General features: G+C 52.0%; 2 protein-coding genes across 4 annotated transcripts in view; one reads left to right on the top strand and one right to left on the bottom strand.

Moving 5' to 3' along the window:
* The window catches only part of TBCD (tubulin folding cofactor D), a 188,891-nt gene that overhangs the window by 69,452 nt on the left and 100,915 nt on the right, over positions 1-18,524 (top strand). The window lies entirely within an intron of this gene.
* Positions 1,201-12,857, bottom strand: ZNF750 (zinc finger protein 750). Its single transcript, XM_050763711.1, has 3 exons — positions 12,028-12,857; positions 2,763-4,379; positions 1,201-2,621 (listed from the first exon to the last, which is right to left on the bottom strand). Exons 2-3 carry the CDS (start codon positions 4,196-4,198, stop codon positions 1,886-1,888), a joined length of 2,172 nt encoding a protein of 723 aa, XP_050619668.1. The 5' UTR covers positions 4,199-4,379; positions 12,028-12,857; the 3' UTR covers positions 1,201-1,885.

Genomic DNA, 18,524 nt, shown 5'->3' with positions numbered 1-18,524 from the left:
ACACACACCCCCACAGATAGGCACACGCACACACCCACAGAATAGAATGCACACACAACCGCAGATATGCGCACGTGGACACCCACAGGATTGAATGTGCATACACTCACAGATATGCACACCTGCATACCCACACAAATGCACACACACCAGCAGATATGTACATGTGGACACGTACACGATTGAATGTGCATACACTCACAGATATGCACATGTGCACACCCACACAATCGAATGCACACATCACTGCAGATATGCACACGTGCACACCCACATAATCGAATGTGCACACACCTGCAGATATGTACACATGCACACTCACAGAATCGAGTGTGCACACATGCACACGTGATCGAATGTGCACGCACCCACAGAGATGCACATGCACACATCTAATCAGATGTGCACCCCCTCCACACAGATATGCACATGTGCACGCCCACAGGATCAAATGTGCACACATCCACAGATGGCACACGTACACACCCACACAAACGTGCATACCCCCCCACATATGCATTCACACTAACACAAATGTGTACACACCCGCAGGTATGTACACATGGACACCTGCACAATCGAGTGTGCACACCCCCCATGGATATGCACACGTGCACACACAATTACCTGTGTACACACCCCTGCAGATATGCACACATGTGCACACACAGGATAGAATGAGCACACACCCACAGATAGCACACGTGCACACCCACACAACTGAATGCACACCCCCCACAGATATGCACACATGCATACCCAATTGAATGTGCCCACACTCACAGAGATGCACACGCACACCCACACAATTGAATATGCCCCCCTACAGATAGCACACATGCACACCCACAGAATCAAATGCGCACACACACCCACAGATATGCGCATGTGCACACCCGCACACCCACACAATAGAATGCGCACACACACCCGCAGAGATGCATAAGTGGGTACACCCACAGACGTGCACACGCACACATCCACACGATCAAATGTGCACATGCATCTGTAGACATGCACAAGCAGACACCCACACACCCGTAGCCGTGCACACCCACATGGGCGAATGTGCACACACACACCCCCACAGACAGCACACGCTCACACCCACACAATTGAATGCATACACGCACCCGTTCACAGGTTAATTGCTGCCTCAGCTATGAGCTCTTTTTCATTGAGTGTTATGGCAAACTGTTCTAAAGGATAACATAGATTGATATTCATCTTCATTTTATGTTTCCTTATGGTTCATAGGAGTTTATTGGAAAATTAGCAACATACACATCATTTTGGGGAATGGAAAGTGAGGCAGAGTGAGGCAGAACACCCACTGTAGCATTATAAGCAAGTAGAATAAACTGATAATACCTTCACCAGTAACGCACTTTCCCTAGCGGAAATAAATTATTTGTATAAATAGCCTCTCGATGTTTGTGTGTTATTTAGTTATAACATCACATTTTTCTTTTTTACATACGGCACTTTATGCTAGTATTGAAAATGCTTTTTCTGACATTTTTCAGTGATTGTCATTTACTTCAAATATGCAGCTAGAGCTAATAGAAAAACAGTTAAAACAATTTGTTGTAATGGTGAGCTATTTATAAGCAAACATTTATAAAAGATCTTCTGTAAGACGGCTTAGACTTCAAAATACTTATCAGTCTTAGAGTCATTCAGATGTTTTTACAACCAAAAGTAGAAGCACCTTTTAATATTCATGCTTAATATTTATAAAAACTGAATTGGAGGTTTTGTTTGTTTTCGAGAAGAAGCTGCATTTGTAAAAACAGGAAAGTGCCAGTTCAGAGGTGGCGTAGCGCGCCGCCTTGGGAGGCATGTGTGTGGCCGTAGCTCTGTGAGCACACGTGTGAACCCGGCGTTAGGATACCCGGGCCCTCCTTCGTAGCGTGAACACTCTGGCTGTGTCCTGCAGCTTCGCCTTCTTAGCTCCTTGCTGGGATTTTCCAGCATCCCTTTGACTTGTCCTCTTTTGTCCTTTGGGTCTGAGGTCACCCTGGGCCTCCTGGCTCTCCGTGGAGCTGAGTGTGGGTGTGTCTTGCTGGCAGACAGGTTCCGGGGCTGCAGCATCCCCATCGCCCACCCGGATGTTCCTGGGGCTGTAGGCTGCCAGCTGGCACAGGGCCACAGCTGCCGTCTGCTTCTGCTCCTCGCTGCTGTCCACCGCATGTGTGTCTGGAGCCTCCTCGCCGGGGCCTGTGGGTGGGGCCCCGTCACCGTCGAGGCTGCCTGGCTTGGTCTCAGGGTGGCTGGGCACATCCTCAGAACCTTCTGTCCCAGTCTTCTGTAGAGCAGCAGCAGCAGGTTCTGCAGCTCGTGGTTGACTGGGGAAGGGAGGCCTCAGAGCCGGGGCGTTGCAGGGGTCCTTCACCGAGAGATTGAGAGGAAGGTCCTGCAGCTCTGAGAAGCTGGCGGTTTCCGCCTGGGGGCTGCCTTGGTACGTGGGTTCGTGGGTGGCTGCCGGATTTATCTCTGATTTCTTGGAGAGGTTGAGGGGACCCATCCTGGAGCTGTCCTCCGGACTGGAAGGCGCGGCCTCCAAGACGAGAGAGGTGCTTCCTGTCGGAGCGGGGGGGTCTCCGTTCACAACATTGAGGCTAGAAGAAGCCAAGAGAAAGCTTAGTAGGAGCTTGCTTAGAAAAGCAACTGCGTGAAGCAGTTTGAACAAGTATAAACTTGGCTCATGGAACCCAACCAGAAACATTCCCTTGGAGGTTTTGAAAATGACATTTTCTTACCTTATTGGAGACTCTGCTCTGGTCTCAGGAGCCTGGGCGGGTCGGCATTCTGTGACTTTCTTCACAGGCTTGAAGGCTGTGAGGCTTTGCTCCGGCTGGTAGAGTCTTCCCAGTGCACTGGAGGCCGCCTTGTTGGAGAGGTCACACAGGCCTTCGCAGGTCTGGCTCGTCTGCGTGAAGTTGGTGGGGCTTGGCCTCCCCGGGGAGCCTGTGGCTGCGCTCCCTGCGCGGGGGCTCATTTTGGACCCTTCCGTGTCTCTCTGCCCAGGCTTGGAGGAGTCTTTAGCCTCAGGAATTGGACTTTCGAACTCGATGTGTTTTCTGTTGGGGTCTGAAGGGTTTAACCTGGAAGGACTTGAGGCTGGATAGACCAGGGTGGCTTCTTCAAGCAGGTGAGAGCTCTGATCTCGGGTGAGGCCAGCGACAGGTGGGAGTCTGAGACCGTAGGAGGAAAACGCAGTCTCTGGCCTGTAAAATCCGTAAGGAATCGGCAGATTAGAGGGATATTGCTGGAAAAACCTGTAATGATCATATGTGGCTGGAGATGGACTCAGGTGCTTAGGGATTGGCCCCGGGTGAGGCAGAAAGTGTCTCGGGTCTTGGGCTCCGTAGACTGACAGCAGGGGCGCGTCGCACTCGGGCGAGCTCCCAGCCAGCAGGTAAGGCGAGTAGATGGTGGCCAGCCCGTGCTCTGTGTAAAAGTGAGGCGGGTACTCTGGGATTGTGGGGTGCATGTAAGGGGAAATGGCCCCAAGCCCCTTTGTAGATGAGATTTTATGTGGAAACTCTGGTGGGAGGAAAGGTGAGCCGGCTTTCCAGGGGTAGCCAGGAGCGTGGAAGGCCGACTTGGTGTGGAAGGAGGTGGCCTTGGCAGTGGGGTTGGGTAAAGCCAGTGTCTCAGGCGCCTCAGCGCTGTCTGGCCCCTTAAGCCTGTGCTCGCCGACTGGAACAAATGCAGAAGGCCGAGCTGCGCCTTCCAGAGCAGGCTGGGCACCGAGGGCGGCTTCCGGAGCTGGGCTCTCGCAGGCTGACGCCCTGTGGAGGGCCGGCTTCTGTCCTGGGCACCTGTGGGTTCCCCGGGCTTGCAGCTCCAGGTTTTCCTTGATGTCTTCCCTGGCAGAGCTGTGCTGAAGCTTTGAGTCAAAGGTGGAGACTCCGTTTGTGACAGACTTGGAAGAGGCTGGCTTGGCTGTGGCATCGGGCTGGTTGGTTTGCTTAGGGTCTAGCGAGTTAGATTTAGAGCACTTGGGAACGCGATCCTGCTCTGATACTAAAGTAATCGAGTTTTTACAAAGACCATACTTCATGTGATTAAAAAGATGGGACTTCTCATTGCAAGTGAAGGGACACTGGAAACATTTATACTTGAAGGGCTTTCCCGGAGGCCTGGGGATGTAATGCGGCTTTTTTGGCTTCCGCTCTTTGAGAAGACTCATTTTCCTTCTTATGCCTCGGACTCTGGCCGTCCAGGTGGCGTGATCACCGCCGACGCCTCGTGCACCTCGTGGTTTCTGAAGAGGCACCTCCCGCTTTGCCTCTTTCCCGAGCGCTTCTACCGGAAGCCAGCTCTGTGTGCCGAGGGTCTGGCGGGAGCCTCTGTCATCTGGCAGCCGGGAGCTGCAACAAAGAGCAGAGTCTTGGTGTCAGGACAGCGAGTGAGGGGTCGGCGAGAAGCCGCCGCAGGATCCCTGAAGCAGAGCCCCGGAAGGGCGGAAGCCGCCTGCTCCTGGGGTCACAGAAGCAGCCCTGCCCTTGGTAACCGGGCTGCTAACTCCCCACCATGTTTTCTGAGTCTGATCTGAAAGAGTCGCCTCGGGGCCTAGAGGTGGAGTGTGGTGTGTTGAGTGTCTGTTCTGAGAATGCCTGTAAGCCTTTGAGTTTTGGGAACTTTTATCCTGTGACCTGGACCTTTCCTTGAAAGCACGCTGCTGGGGGCTGAGGACACCGAGCCGCCTCCCAGGGTCTGGACGGAGTCCTGTCCCAGTGCTGCCTGACTCTGCTTGGAGGGTTACACGCTTGAAACAGTGGGGGTGTGGTTGGCCGCACTCTCACCTGAAATGCAAAGGGGTTTGTGGCCGTTTCCCCTTAACGTGTACCCCACAGTCGCAGAGTGACCCCTCACTTTTACACAGCATGGGCTGGCCACCGTCTACTTGGTCCTACCTGCTAGCCGGGAGCTCGCCCATGTACAGCGTGGCCTGCTGTCGGTCTGCAGAGCCCGAGACCATGGATGCTCCCTGCCTCCCCTGCGGCCAATCCCTAAACACTCGTGGCAGTTTCTGCCCTCTTCAGCCACGTTGTTGGTGTATTCCTAGTGTGCTTATTTAAAAACGAAGAACATTCGAACACAAGACTCCACCCTGCTGCTTCGAAAGTCAGCTTTATCATTAAGTAGCATTTACGTTGTCTCAGAGAGGAATACAAATGCTCTGTTTATGTTGACTTAAATGGTTGAAATACTGTTGAGGTGAATTTGTACATCCTGTGAGTGACAGCAGCATTGTGAGACATGCTTTCACGGTCACCCCGTTCCTGCTGGCCAGGAGGCACGGCCAGCAGCACCTGCCCATCCAGGTGCACCTCCAAATGGAAGAGCCAAAGCGTTGCCACACTCGTGCCCGAGAGGAGACTGGAGTGAGTGGTGTCTGCTTTAGAGATGGTTGGGCCATGGGAGGAAGCTGTCCTGGCCCTTAACCTTTAGGGAGTGGGTTCAGCCCTTGGGCCACACCTGCTCAGGTCCCGGGACCCACCAGGGGCTGCGCTGTGATGTCAGGGCTGGCCTGCTCTTTTGGATTCTTCCAGAGGGTCTCTGTGTCCCTCTTACCAGCCCCAGGTTTCCTTCAGAGGCTGCACTGCACCCCGCTGGGGCTCTCACCTGCCTCCTAACCCAAGGCTGACAGCAAAGGCTATTTATTTTTTTATGAGACAGAGTTTCTCTCTTGTCACCCAGGCTGGAGTGCAGTGGCGCAATCTCGGCTCACTGCAACCTCCGCCTCCCAGATTCAAGCGATTCTCCTGCCTCAGCCTCCCGAGTAGCTGGGATTACAGGCGCCCACCAACACTCCCGGCTAATTTTTTTTTTTGTATTTTTAGTAGAGACGGGATTTCACCATGTTGGCCAGGCTGGTCCTGAGCCCCTGACCTCAGGTGATCCACCCGCCTCAGCCTCCCAAAATGCTGGGATTACAGGCGTGAGCCACCGCGCCCGGCCCAGAACAAAGGCTTTGAGAGTCTGGGGCTCTCCACGTGGCAGCTGGGCCTGGAGCGACTCAAGCAGCAACTGTGCCTGGGAGACAGCGTGAGTGGGAGATGGGGTGGAGGTACTGTGGATCTGAGCACTTTAATTCGTATTAAAAATGTAAAAAGGAAAAGGTCTTTTAGCGTCTAAATATTTTCAAACAGCTTAAAAATAAAGTTAGATGACCCAAATGCCTATCAATGATAGACCGGATAAAGAAAATGTGGCACATATACACCCTGGAATACTGTGCAGTCATACAAAGGGATGAGATCATGTCCTTTGCAGGGATGTGGATGGAGCTGGAAACCATCACCCTCAGCAAACGAACGCAGGAACAGAAAACCAAACACGCATGTTCTCAGTCGTAAGTGGGAGCTGAACAGCGAGAACACATGGACACAGGGTGGGGAACATTACACATCAGGGCCTGTCTGGGGGTGGGGGTTGGGGGGAGGGAGAGCATTAAGACAAATAGCTAATGCATGCAGGGCTTAAAACCTAGACGATGGGTTGATGGGTGCAGCAAACCACCATGGCACACGTTTACCTATGTAACCTACACGTTCTGCACTTGTGTCCCAAAACTTAAAGTATAATTAAAAAAAAAATACATAAAAGTAAAGTTAAATGGAGGGCTGGGGGCGGTGGCTCATGCCTGTAATCCCAGCAATTTGGGAGGCCGAGGTGGGAGGATCCCTTGAGCCCAGGAGATTGAGGCTGCAGGGAGCTGTCATCCTGCCACGGCACTCCAGCCTGGGCAGCAGAGTGAGACCTTGCCTAAAAAAAGGCTAAATGGAAATGACTTAACAAAACTGTTTCAACTGCAGCTTTTTTTTTTTTAAAGGAATGGGCAGATGTGCCCATTCTTGAGTCTGCGAGGTTTTATGTATAGACATCAGGGTGGCTAAAAGTCGAGTGAGAAGCTGCCCCTTGAAAGTAGAGTGGTGTGTGTGGAGCCTAGGAGGCAGCTGTCCCTGAGGCAAGGCCGCCTCCCTGCACCCCGTGTCCTTCCTCCCACACGCCACAGGCCAGGGGTGGAGGCTGGGCTTTCGTATGGCTGCTCTGAACTCTGGGGAAGTGCTCTGATTTTATTCTCAGCACACTGGTTTCTCTACTCATTTATTCATATTTCTTTCTTTTTTTTTTTTTTTTTTGAGACAGAGTTTCGCTCTTGTCGCCTAGGCTGGAGTGCAGTGGTGCGATCTCGGCTCACCGTAGCCTCCGCCTCCTGGGTTCAAGCAATTCTCCTGCCTCAGCCTCCCTAGTAGCTGGGATTATAGGTGGCCACCACCACACCCAGCTAATTTCTTGTAATTTTAGTAGAGACGGGGTTTCACTATGTTGGCCAGGCTGGTCTCGAACTCCTGACCTCAGGCGATCTGCCCACCTCAGCCTCCCAAAGTGCTGGGATTACAGGTGTGAGCCACCGCGCCCAGCTCCTTTATTCATATTTCTTAAAAACCCAAAGAACCACCCTTCCCCCTACAAACTGCCTCTGTTAACATACTTTCTTTAAGACATTTATTTACTAAGAAGTGGTGGCCGGGCGCGGTGGCTCAAGCCTGTAATCCCAGCACGTTGGGAGGCCGAGACGGGCGGATCACGAGGTCAGGAGATCGAGACCATCCTGGCTAACACAATGAAACCCCGTCTCCACTAAAAATACAAAAAAATTAGCCGGGCGTGGTGGCAGCGCCTGTCGTCCCAGCTACTCGGGAGGCTGAGGCAGGAGAATGGCGGGAACCCGGGAGGCGGAGCTTGCAGTGAGCCGAGATCGCGCCACTGCACTCCAGCCTGGGCGACAGAGCGAGACTCCGCCTCAAAAAAAAAAAAAAAAAAAAAGTGGTCTGGGTAGAAAAGAGGGGTTCTGCTGACCTGTCGCCTTCTCTGTGATGAGTTTCTGTGTAGCAGGAACTCATCACAGCCATCTTGTCCTTGGATGAGGACAAGATGTTTGTTACCCCACAACCAGGGAGGGTGTCGGGTGACACCCTGGGGCTCAGACCCGGAGCTCAGCACCCCTCTCCCACCGTGGGCCGCCACAGAAGCTACAATGAACCTACAATGAACCGGGTCAAAGCCAAGCGAATGAAACATGTAATGATCGTTTTGTCTTTGTCTTTCTAATTTCCCCTTGTTAGAAAAAAGAACGTGAACTACTTCTTTATGGGCTCAGTCCCTACCGTGTGGGGCAGACCTGCCCTGGGTGATGAAAGCAGTTTCCCTGCCTCCCTTCAGGAAGTGGAGAAGCCGGTGCCTGGTTCCAGCCAAACGCTGGGCCAGCCAGATCAGTCGGTGGGGCCTGTGCCGGCACGCCTCGCCGCGCTCCCTGGTTCTGAAGGCGTGAGAACCTCTGCAAGTCAGGTTCCCATGATTGTATAGGATATGTTATGGCAGGGATCTGAAAACTGATGATTTCATCACTAGCTGGAAGCATCATGATCAAAACGATGACAGTTGCAAAACGTTCATCAAGTGAGAGCTGCGTCCTTGCGATACTGAAACGTCGCCTCTAGCACCTGAAACACAAGCCCTCAGAGGGGCAGGTGACTCCCTCGGGATCTAAGAAAGTGAGGACTTTAGTTTTCGAAGCAGCATTATTTCACATTGCTGATACTCTCAGGCAAATAAATAAATAACCCGTGTTGGTCAGATTTTCTCAAAAGCTTTACAGCAGGCAAGTTACGTGTAAGCTCTGCTGTTAGCCAAAATAGTAATTAGGAAAATAATTGCTTTTATATTAGTATGTCTCTTTTCTAGTCAGATGTTATTATCTGAAGTTTTGAACGATTTGCCCTTTTGTTCTTGGATCAATTAGTTGACGTAAGCAGGTGTGGCAGGGAGGAAGCCCCTGGTGAGTGAGAGCATTTTGGAGTTGAATTGCTTGAAGGAAATTTGTGTAAACATGGAGTCTCTGGCAGTAGTTTTAGTAAAACCTGGATAAACTGACCTCTCAGGCTTGCACAATTTGCTAATTAAAACAGGGAGCACAGCTGCTTCAGTGTAAGCCGGGTGGAGTTCACCTGATCTATAAAACTACAGTAGTGTCAGGGGAGTAAGTGGGATAAAATTGTTGCTTTGGTAAGCTTTCAAATGATGATGTCAGCCTGTGAGTTCTGTGTCCTGCTTCAGTGAGGTTTATAAGGATGAGGAAACCAAACCCGACGGCCAGTACCTCCGGCTGTCACATCTGTCTGTGGGCACGGCGTTTAAATTGTCTCTGGTCAGTTTCTACCAGCCCGACTGTACTCTGGCAACTGCTGGTGTTAAATATTCCCAGAAGAGTATGTTGTTGCCCAAGCAGTGTAACCCAGAACTCTAGCTGTTTATAGTAATTTGGATTTGCATTTAGAGGTGCAGTTTTTCTCTAGAGGTGAAAAAGAAGTGCCGGGCATCTTCTTCTCCTGGGGGAGGCATGTTTCCATTTTAGTTAATAACATGCCTGGAGAGTTGTCTATCTGTCTAGTAATAAAGCAGAGTCTCGTTCATTATCTGCTTTCATTTGAGAACTGCAGTGCTAGCATATTTTACAGTGAAGACCTCGGTGTGATCCTGAAGGAGGGTCTCATCCTCCTCTCGATTCCCACTGGATCGGCAGGAAACGTTAGCAGGGTGGACATTCCACAGAGCTTCCAGATCTGGATCAAAGGTGGCTGTTACTGAAATACTTACTCAGACTCTTCCCTGCCTGCTGCTGGCTAACGTGTGCCCTCTCCTCCAACCCACCTCCTCTGAGCCCGGCCTGACACAAAGACTTCTTTCTCCAAATCATTTCAGACCAAGCAGCCAACGTAGACAATGTCTACACTAAAGGGCATAAGAACAGTGGGGTGCAGTGGCTTAAAACATGCTCAGGATCCCGCCGAGCTTTCGCCAGGTTTTCTTGCTGTATTTACAGATGCCGTTCTGTGCCTTTCTAAGTATTTTAAATGTCGTGTGCTCAGCCGATGCACTTGGCTTCTGGAAAGTGCGCTGAGCTGAGAGCTCACTTCTCTTCCTGCTCAGCGTGCACTGGGCTGGGTGTTGGGGCGTAGCTGCCCACACAGACAGTGCTTTGAAGAGTGAGTGGTTTCGGTTGGCCATGGGGTTGTGTCTGTCTTGTTTTTAAAGTTCTAAATTGCAATATACTGTCTTTCCAAAGGTTCCTAATGTGGACAGTCAATGCAGCAGGCAGTTGGGGTGATAGTGAGAAGCTGGGATGCTTAACAAGCTTCTGAGGAGTTTGAACTTTGAAAAATAGATGAGAGAAAGAGTTCTTAAAAAAAAAAAAAACACTTTGATAGGACACAGTGGAGGTAATTACAGTTTAACTTTATGGGACGTTTCTGTGACAGGCTAGGCGACCATGGGACGTTCCTGTGACAGGCTGGGCGACCATGGGACGTTCCTGTGACAGGCTGGGTAATTATGGGACGTTTCTGTGACAGGCTGGGCGACCATGGGACGTTTCTGTGACAGGCTGGGCGACCATGCTTATCATGTATCCTAACCTGTGCCTGAGACTGTGCTGTAATGTTCCTTCTGGTGGTGTCCAGCTGTCTGGCAAGGAGCCTGCTGGGCTGGAGCATTGTGAAGGGCATGCTGTAATTACAATATTGTGATGTGGCATTGTTGCATAACTCAAGGACACACCATTGTCGCCTACCCACTGGGATGTCGCAAGAACGAGATCTGTGAGTTTTACTCCAATTGAGCTTTTCCAGTGATTGACTGCCCCTCCCTCCCAGCCTTTCGGCTCTTTAAAACGAAGGATAAACCTCAGGACAACCAAGACCTGGGGAAAAGACAGTCTTCGGGAATATAATTTGGAAGAATGGATCCAGAAAAACAACCAGGGGCTCTTACTCTAGTTTCGGCAGGAGATCCCGAGTTACAGACCTGAGCTCGTAAACAAACGCTCACCACTTTACAGTCACCGCCTCATCCTGAAACTCCGGTCAGAAATGCTGGAAGGCCTTTGCTACTGCGCAGTGAAAATTAGGGGCACAAATGTGGACGGATTGTGCTGGGTCAATAATTGTTCTCCTCCAAAGCAGATTTATGGGAAATTTCGTGTAAGGAAAAAACCCTTTTTGTGTCTGTGTTTACATGTACATGAGACTTTAACAACCAAACAGAAACTTAACCCCTTTGGTTTGGTTTTGTTTTTGAAAGCTTATGTTCAATTTTAAACTTTATGTAAGCTTATGTACTTATTTTAAACTTTGAAAGTATTAAAAGTTAAACTAGATATTAAATTCGGCACTGTCTAGTGTGCATACACCACACACTTATAATCCTAAATTCAGCTCTGTCTAATGTACATACATCACACATACATAACCCTGAATTCAGCAGAATGTACATATACCACACACACACATATATAACCCTCTATTCAGCCTAGTGTACATAGACCACACATATACATGTAAACCCTAAATTCAGCAGAATGTACATACACCACAAATATATATAACCCTAAATTCAGCAGAATGTATACACACCACACATATAAACCCTAAATTCAGCCTAATGTACATACTCCACACATATATACAACCCTAAATTCAGCCTAATGTACATACACCACACATATATACAACCCTAAATTCAGCCTAAGGTACGTATACCACACATATTTATAAACCCTAAATTCACCCTAATGTACATACACCACACACATATATATGACCCTTACCTCTTGTTAGCATTTATTATAGTTTGTTTTTGAGGTTAGGAACAGTTAAGCAATAATATGAATTTGTGTTGGTTTAACTTTTATGAATTTTAGGGCAGAAAAAGGAGTTAATTTCCAGATAAGCTTGTTCCTGTTCTTAGAATTAAGTGTCAGCCTCATTAGAAGTTTTGTAATCGTGGTCTGCATCCCAGCCATGCACCTGCTGGGTCCTGAGTAATCCTTGAAGCCCAGAGCAAGGCAGAGCAGACACGGGGCAAATGCTGCGTTCAGCCGGGTATTTTAGATACGTCTGAGAAGAGTTTTAAAATAAAACTTGAATTTGAAAAGAAATAGTAAGTACTTACCAGAGGTGGGCAGTGCTGGGATGTGGCCGGGTCTTGGTGCTGGTGGCTGGCGGTGCTCAGGAAGCAGTACCTGTTCTCACGCTTGCTTGGTGAAACTGGAGCCGGCTGTTCCAGTGGGAGGGATTTAAGTGTAGGAGTTGAGCCCTCGGGGCGTAGAGATGCACCTGATATTCCTCCTGCCCGCAGCTACAATTCATGTGTTTGCACCCACCGAGCTGCTGCAGGCAGCCTCCCCAGCACTGGACCCAGCGAGCAAGTATCTGGCAGACTCCCGGCGCCGTCTGTGAGTGCCGAGTGCGGTGTCAGTGCTGCCTGGACAGCCATGGGTCGGAGGGCTTCCGACGTGTCCGCAGTTAGAGCGTAGGTTACTGTATTCATCACACCTGGTGAATATTTGGCGTTACGGCAAAGACATGTGAGCCTTCCCTTTAGAACCTGAGCGTGTGTACACGGGAGGCAGACACTTCGGTTGATTCTCAAGTACACGTACCCTGGGAGGTACAGCATTCATGGCGTCCTTGCCATGAAGGGTCCAGTGAGGCCTTTGAGGGTCTGAGTACCTTCCACCCTCTACCCTGCTCCCGAGAGTCTCTGTCCCTGGTCCTCCTCGGGAGCTGAGCTGGCAGGGAGGGAGCTCACCCGGCACCGGGCTGCAGGGACCTGCCGGAGCTTGCCCGACCGACGCCAGGCACCGCAAGAGCCGCAAGAGCTGCGGAGCCGGGTGTGTGGGTGCGGGGGAGGGGGAGGGGCCAGCTGTGAGCTCCCGCAGACCACCCCCACACACTTTAAATTGCAGAGGCACTTGATGTGGGGACCAGTTTTTACCTCCACACCCCCTCCCCCCAGACTGCTTGCTTATTTAATCGGAGGCCGCACCCCAGCTGTAGCGAAGGCTGGAATGTGGTGTCGGTTTGAGGACTGGGAAAGGAGGTGGGATGAGCTGTTGTCAGGCCCTTGGATGAGCCTGAGGCTGCAGGGCAGAGGCGTAGGGACAAGCTGGCCAGGACGGACACGCTGTTTCTGTTTTTTTTTTTTTTTTTTTTTTTTTTTTTTTTTTTTTTTTTGAGACGGAGTTTCGCTCTTGTCGCCCAGGCACCCGCCACCACGCCCGGCTACTTTTTTGTATTTTTACTAGAGATGGGGTTTCACCATGTTAGCCAGGATGGTCTTGATCTCCTGACCTTGTGATCCACCCACGTTGGCCTCCCAAAGTGCTGGGATTACAGGTGTGAGCCACCACGCCTGGCCTATTTTTTTGTTTTTGTTGTTTATTTTTTTCCTTAAGATTTTATATGGCTTTGCTTTTACTTTTATATTTAATTCCTTTTTTTTTTTTTTGAGACAGGGTCTTGCTCTGTCACCCAAACTGGAGTGCAGTGGTGTGATCACAGCTGGCTGTAGCCTCAAACACATGGGCTAAGGTGATCCTCCTGCCTCAGCCTCCCCAGTAGCTGGGACTACAGGCGCGGTCACTATGCCTGGCGAATTTTTTGTAGGTACAGGGTTTTGCCATGTTGCCCAGGATGGTTTAATACCTTAAATTTTTTTTTTTGGTGACTTTTGTCCATTGAGACATCCGTATACTTTATGAAGTCAAAAAGAGTTATATAAGTCTTATCACAAAAAACAGCAGTTCCCTGTCCCTCTTACCTATTCCTGGATAGCAAACTATCCCAAACTTAGTGGCTTAGAATAAGTACCGTTTTATTCCGTCTTCGGATATGTTGTGTCAGGAGTTTGTGGAGGGCCTGGCGGAGTGCTCCTTCTGTTTCATGGACACTGGGGTGGCTCAGTTAGGAGAAAGCTGGCAGGTGACTGGTCTGGCGGGTCCAGGACAGCTTCACTCACCTGCCCTCTGTCATGGAGGGGCAGCTGGGATCCTGCGATCCGCTGGAACCTCATCCTCACTCAGGAGCACTTCACAGGCCTCTCTAGGAGGGTGGTCAGCTGTGTGATGGCTCAGGACTTGAAGAGAGCAAGGTGGAAAGTTCCAGTCCTCCAGAAGGCTGGGCTGTGGATTGTCAGGGCGTCCCTTCTGTTGCTTTCTCTGCCGAGGAAGCCTCATGCTGCCCAGATGCAAGGCGGGAGCCGAGGGCTCCACCTCTCCGCGGCGGGAGTGCCGGGTGTCTGCGCTACGACTCCCTCTACCCAGAAGCCCCACCTCGGCCTTTCCTGAGCTGAGTGTTCTGGTGTTTACCTCCTCGATTCCAGCCTTCCTGATCTGTCGGTGGTCTGTGCCCTCTCTCCCTCTCCCTCTCCCTTCTCCTCTCCTGGTCTGGGTGTTGTCTGGGGGCTTGCCTTCATGGAGGGTGGGATTTGCCTCTCTTTGCCCCTTCTGCCCCCACGCCCACCCGCCCGCCCGCCATCCAGGGGGTTTTGCCTGCCTCTCCTGCACTGGAAGCTGCTGCTTGGATCCCATGTCTTTCTCTTGAGTTAATCATTTATTTTGACATGAGGCACATACCTTTTACAGGCTCTTGAGAAAGTGCGAGAGAGTTTTTTGGAGGCCTTGAATTATTGAAAATGGTTTTATCTGCCTGACTGGTAGTTTGGCTGAGTCTGGAACTTCAGGCCAGAAATCATTGACCTTCAGAGTTTTGCAAATTTTCTCCATTTTCTGCAGCTTCTACTACTGCGGTTGAGAACCTTGATGCCATTCAGATTCCTGATTCTTTCTCTCCCGACATTTCGTGTGAAAATTTTCAAACATATGGACAAGTTGTAAGGATGCTCCAGTGAACTCTCATATACCCAACAGCGGGGTTCTGCAGTTAGCACAGCTGTCTGCGTTCCCTTCCCTTCCCCTCGCCATCCAACTTACCCTTCCCCTCCCCTCGCCATCCAACTTACCCTTCCCTTGCCCTCGCCATCCAACTTACCCTTCCCTTCCCCTCGCCATCCAACTTACCCTTCCCTTGCCCTCGCCGTCCCGCTTACTTATCTTGCTGCATTTCACGTCAGTTGCAGACATCAGTCTGCTTTGCTCCAAACACTTTGCAGGCGTATTCTTATTAGTTTGTGATTCTTCTTTCAAAGGTAAGGTTTACATTCAGTGAAGGGCACAGGTCTTAAGAGGACCATTTAACAAGTTTTGACAAACATGTTCTCCCATTATGGCCCCAGAGAGCACCGTCACACCGATGCCACCCTTCCCCACCCAGACCGTGGCAACTGCAGGCTGATGCTTTTCCACCATGGATTAGTTTTATGTATTGTAGAACTTTATGTCAGTAGTGGTTCCTGGTTTTTATGTACAGCTGTTTCTCACCTGCAGGTTCTTTCCTTTATTCTCAGTAGTCTTAGTTTTCTTAACTTTATATTCCAACACTTCTGTTAAGTATTTGATTCCTCATTTTGGTTTCCATGAGCTCTGTTTTGTTCTGAGTGTTCCTTTTGTAGCATCTCATTCTCATGCAGTAGTTGCAGTAGCTTTTCTTATCCTTCCTAAGGATTTTAGTGATAGCTTTCTTTTAGTGGGGGGTGGAGGAGTGGGGGCGGATGTTCTCCTGTGTGTGTGTGTGTGTGTGTGTGTGTGTGTGTGTGTGTGTGTGTGTGTGTGTTTTTAAAGACCTGGGGTCTCGCCGTGTTACCCAGGCTGGACTTGAACTCCTGGTCTCAAGGGCTTCCCCTGCCCCAGCCTCCCGGGTAGCCGGGACTGCAGGAGCGCCATGCCGTGCCTGGTGCCTTCCCTGCATCTTCAGCATGGCCTCTGCCGAGCACCTCGGGGAGTCAGCCCTGTCTCCTGCAGAGGTGGGAGGCCTGCCCCCAGTGCTTCTTGGGTTAGGCCTGCCCTGCCCCACCCCCCCGAGTTCTGTGGTGCCACAGACCTGGAGCTTTGTAGGTTCCTGTCCTGTGGATCAGGGGGAGTGTGGGTTTCCTCCCTCCAGGAGAGGGCTGGGCTTCTCGGTCTGAGGCCTTTCCTGCTGTCCCTGCACTTCCAGGCTCCTCCGTGGTCCTGGTGCTGCCTTTCCTGCCCTTCCTCTTCTACCCTGTAGCTTATGCCTTGAAAAAAGAAAATGGTCCGTTTCTGCTGTTTTTAGTGGGATTTTACCCACTATTTTTTATGTGTTCAACCCCCTATGTTACTCAGCAGTCTTGTGATTAGGTTTTTGACCAAATCTTAGGAACTGTCATGGGGGTGGCCGCTGGTGTTTCTTGCGTGTTCATGGTGTTGGGGCCAAGTGCACCACCTGTGCTGGTCCATTCACTCAGGAGCACCAAGCACCTGGCCCGTGGAGTCCCCTCACATGTCTGTTTATTCAGGAGCACCACGCACCGTGGAGCCCCCACACACAGGTCGGGAACATGGCCGAGGTACCCAGCTCAGAGGGCGATGAGCAGAATTACACCAGATGTGGGGGGTGCTTCCCTGCGGTTGCAGACCCTGGGTGGGGAGGGAGCGGTACCTGGGGCGGTGGCTGCTCTTGGGGATAAGCCCTGGTGCCAGTGTGTTGGGGGGGTGCCAGGGACACAGGCAGGTGCTGGCGTTGCTGCCTCTGTGTCAGGGTCTCTCTCTAGGGGCACACAGGCTGGAAGCGCAGTCCTAGTTGAGCTTTCCTAGTTTCCAGGTGGGGGGATGAGGCACAGGACATGGCCGGCTCAGCCCCTTCCTCTCAGTCCTGTCCAACTCGGCCCCATCTTCTCCGTCCGTCCTGTCCAGCTTGGCCCCTTCTCTCCATCCTGTCCGGCCTGGCCCCTTTCTCTCCGTCCTGTCCAGCTTGGCCCCTTCCTTTCCGTCCGTCCTGTCTGGCCTGGCCCCTTCCTCTCCATCCTGCCCAGCCCACCCCGGTCCCTTTGAAACATCATCCTCTCCAGCACTGTGTGCTGGGACTCAAGTCTCGGCTCCTCCATCTTCACCCTTTGTGACTTGGGGCAGCAATCACTGACCTCCCCGGGCCTCTGTCTTACCATCCGTGGAAGGGACTTGTGAGTGTCTCACAGAACACCTGAGGTGAAGGAAGGGCGTCGGCCTCCGTCCTACCGTCCGTGAAAGGGAAAGGGACTTGTGAGCGTCTCTCACAGGACACCTGAGGTGAAGGAAGCGCGTCACATCTTTGACCTTCTTAAAATGCAAGATTGTTGTTGATTTAATCCTTTGTGTTCCTTGTGGGGTGCTGCATCCAGAGGAAAGGAGAAAGGAAATGGAAACTCTGCAGAAAATCCAGAGGCCTGGCATCAGGCTCCCAGTCTGATTTTGCCGCGGCTGTAGGGGAGACGCAGCAACATCCTGTCCCCTGAGGGCACGGCTTCAGGAACAGCTCCGGGCCTGAGGGCGCCTCTCGCCTGGCGGTGTCTCAGGCCTCTGCCCTCCTAAAGGGACTCAGGCCAGTGGGCGGGACTGTGGGATGGGACCGGGAGGCTGAGGGGGTGAGGGTGGCGGGCAGGCTCCGGCTTCCCTTCCCAACCAGACTCTAGATCTGGGGGCAGGGCATCCTGGGTCTGTCGGCCGAGCGCATGTTAAGAGGAGGAGGAACAGAAGGCGTAGGAACCCCCACAGGCCTGTCATGTCTCCTGCCCTCCCCCGACCTGCATCCAGCTCTTAAGGGGTTTGGAGTACTTGCCCCTCCCCTTCCTTTGGAAAGTGTTTCTTAGAGTTTCTTGGTTGTCATTCATTTCTGGTTGGAATTCCCATAGTGAGAGACTGTCTTGGTTTTGTGCTGGCCTAGGGGCTGCCACGTGCCCTGTGGTGCTGAATGCATCACGGCTGTGATCCCTGTGCCCCCTCCACATGCTGTGTCCGGCGTGCCACGTCCCCTCTTCCAGCCCTCTGCTGCCCACTGCACGCACTGCATCCAGCGTGCCGTGTCCTCTCATCCAGGCCCCTGCTGCCCCTTCCACGTGCTGCGTCCAGTGTGCCATGTACCCTCGTCCAGCCCTCGGCAGGCCCCTCCACGCGCTACATCCAGCGTGTCGTGTCCTCTCATCCAGGCCTCTACTGCCCCTTCCACATGCTGTGTCCAGCGTGCCACGTCCCCTCTTCCAGCCCTCTGCTGCCCACTGCACGCACTGCATCCAGCGTGCCGTGTCCTCTCATCCAGGCCTCTGCTGCCCACTGCACACACTGCATCCAGCGTGCCGTGTCCTCTCATCCAGGCCCCTGCAGCCCCCTCCACGCGCTGCATCCAGCGTGCCGTGTCCTCTCATCCAGGCCTCTGCTGCCCCCTCCACGCGCTACATCCAGCGTGCCGTGTCCTCTCATCCAGGCCTCTGCTGCCCCCTCCACGTGCTGCATCCAGCGTGCCGTGTCCTCTCATCTAGGCCTCTGCTGCCCTGTCCACACGCTGTGTCCTGTGTGCTGTGTCCCCTCGTCCAGCCCTCTGCTGCCCCCTCCATGGGCTGCGTCCTGTGTGCCGTGTCCCCTTGTCCAGCCCTCTGCTGCCCGCTGCTCTCTTTGGGATTTCCATTGTTTCCCCTTCCCCTTCCTTTCCTGGTTTTCTTCCCTAGTGTGGGGACCCTTCCTGCTGCTGCGGGGCCCTGCTGCAGCCTCTGCCTTCCGT

This window comes from Macaca thibetana, chromosome 16 (assembly GCF_024542745.1).
Source record: "Macaca thibetana thibetana isolate TM-01 chromosome 16, ASM2454274v1, whole genome shotgun sequence".
NCBI classification, from domain to species: Eukaryota; Metazoa; Chordata; class Mammalia; order Primates; family Cercopithecidae; genus Macaca; species Macaca thibetana.
This window is presented reverse-complemented; position numbering and strand designations above follow the sequence as displayed.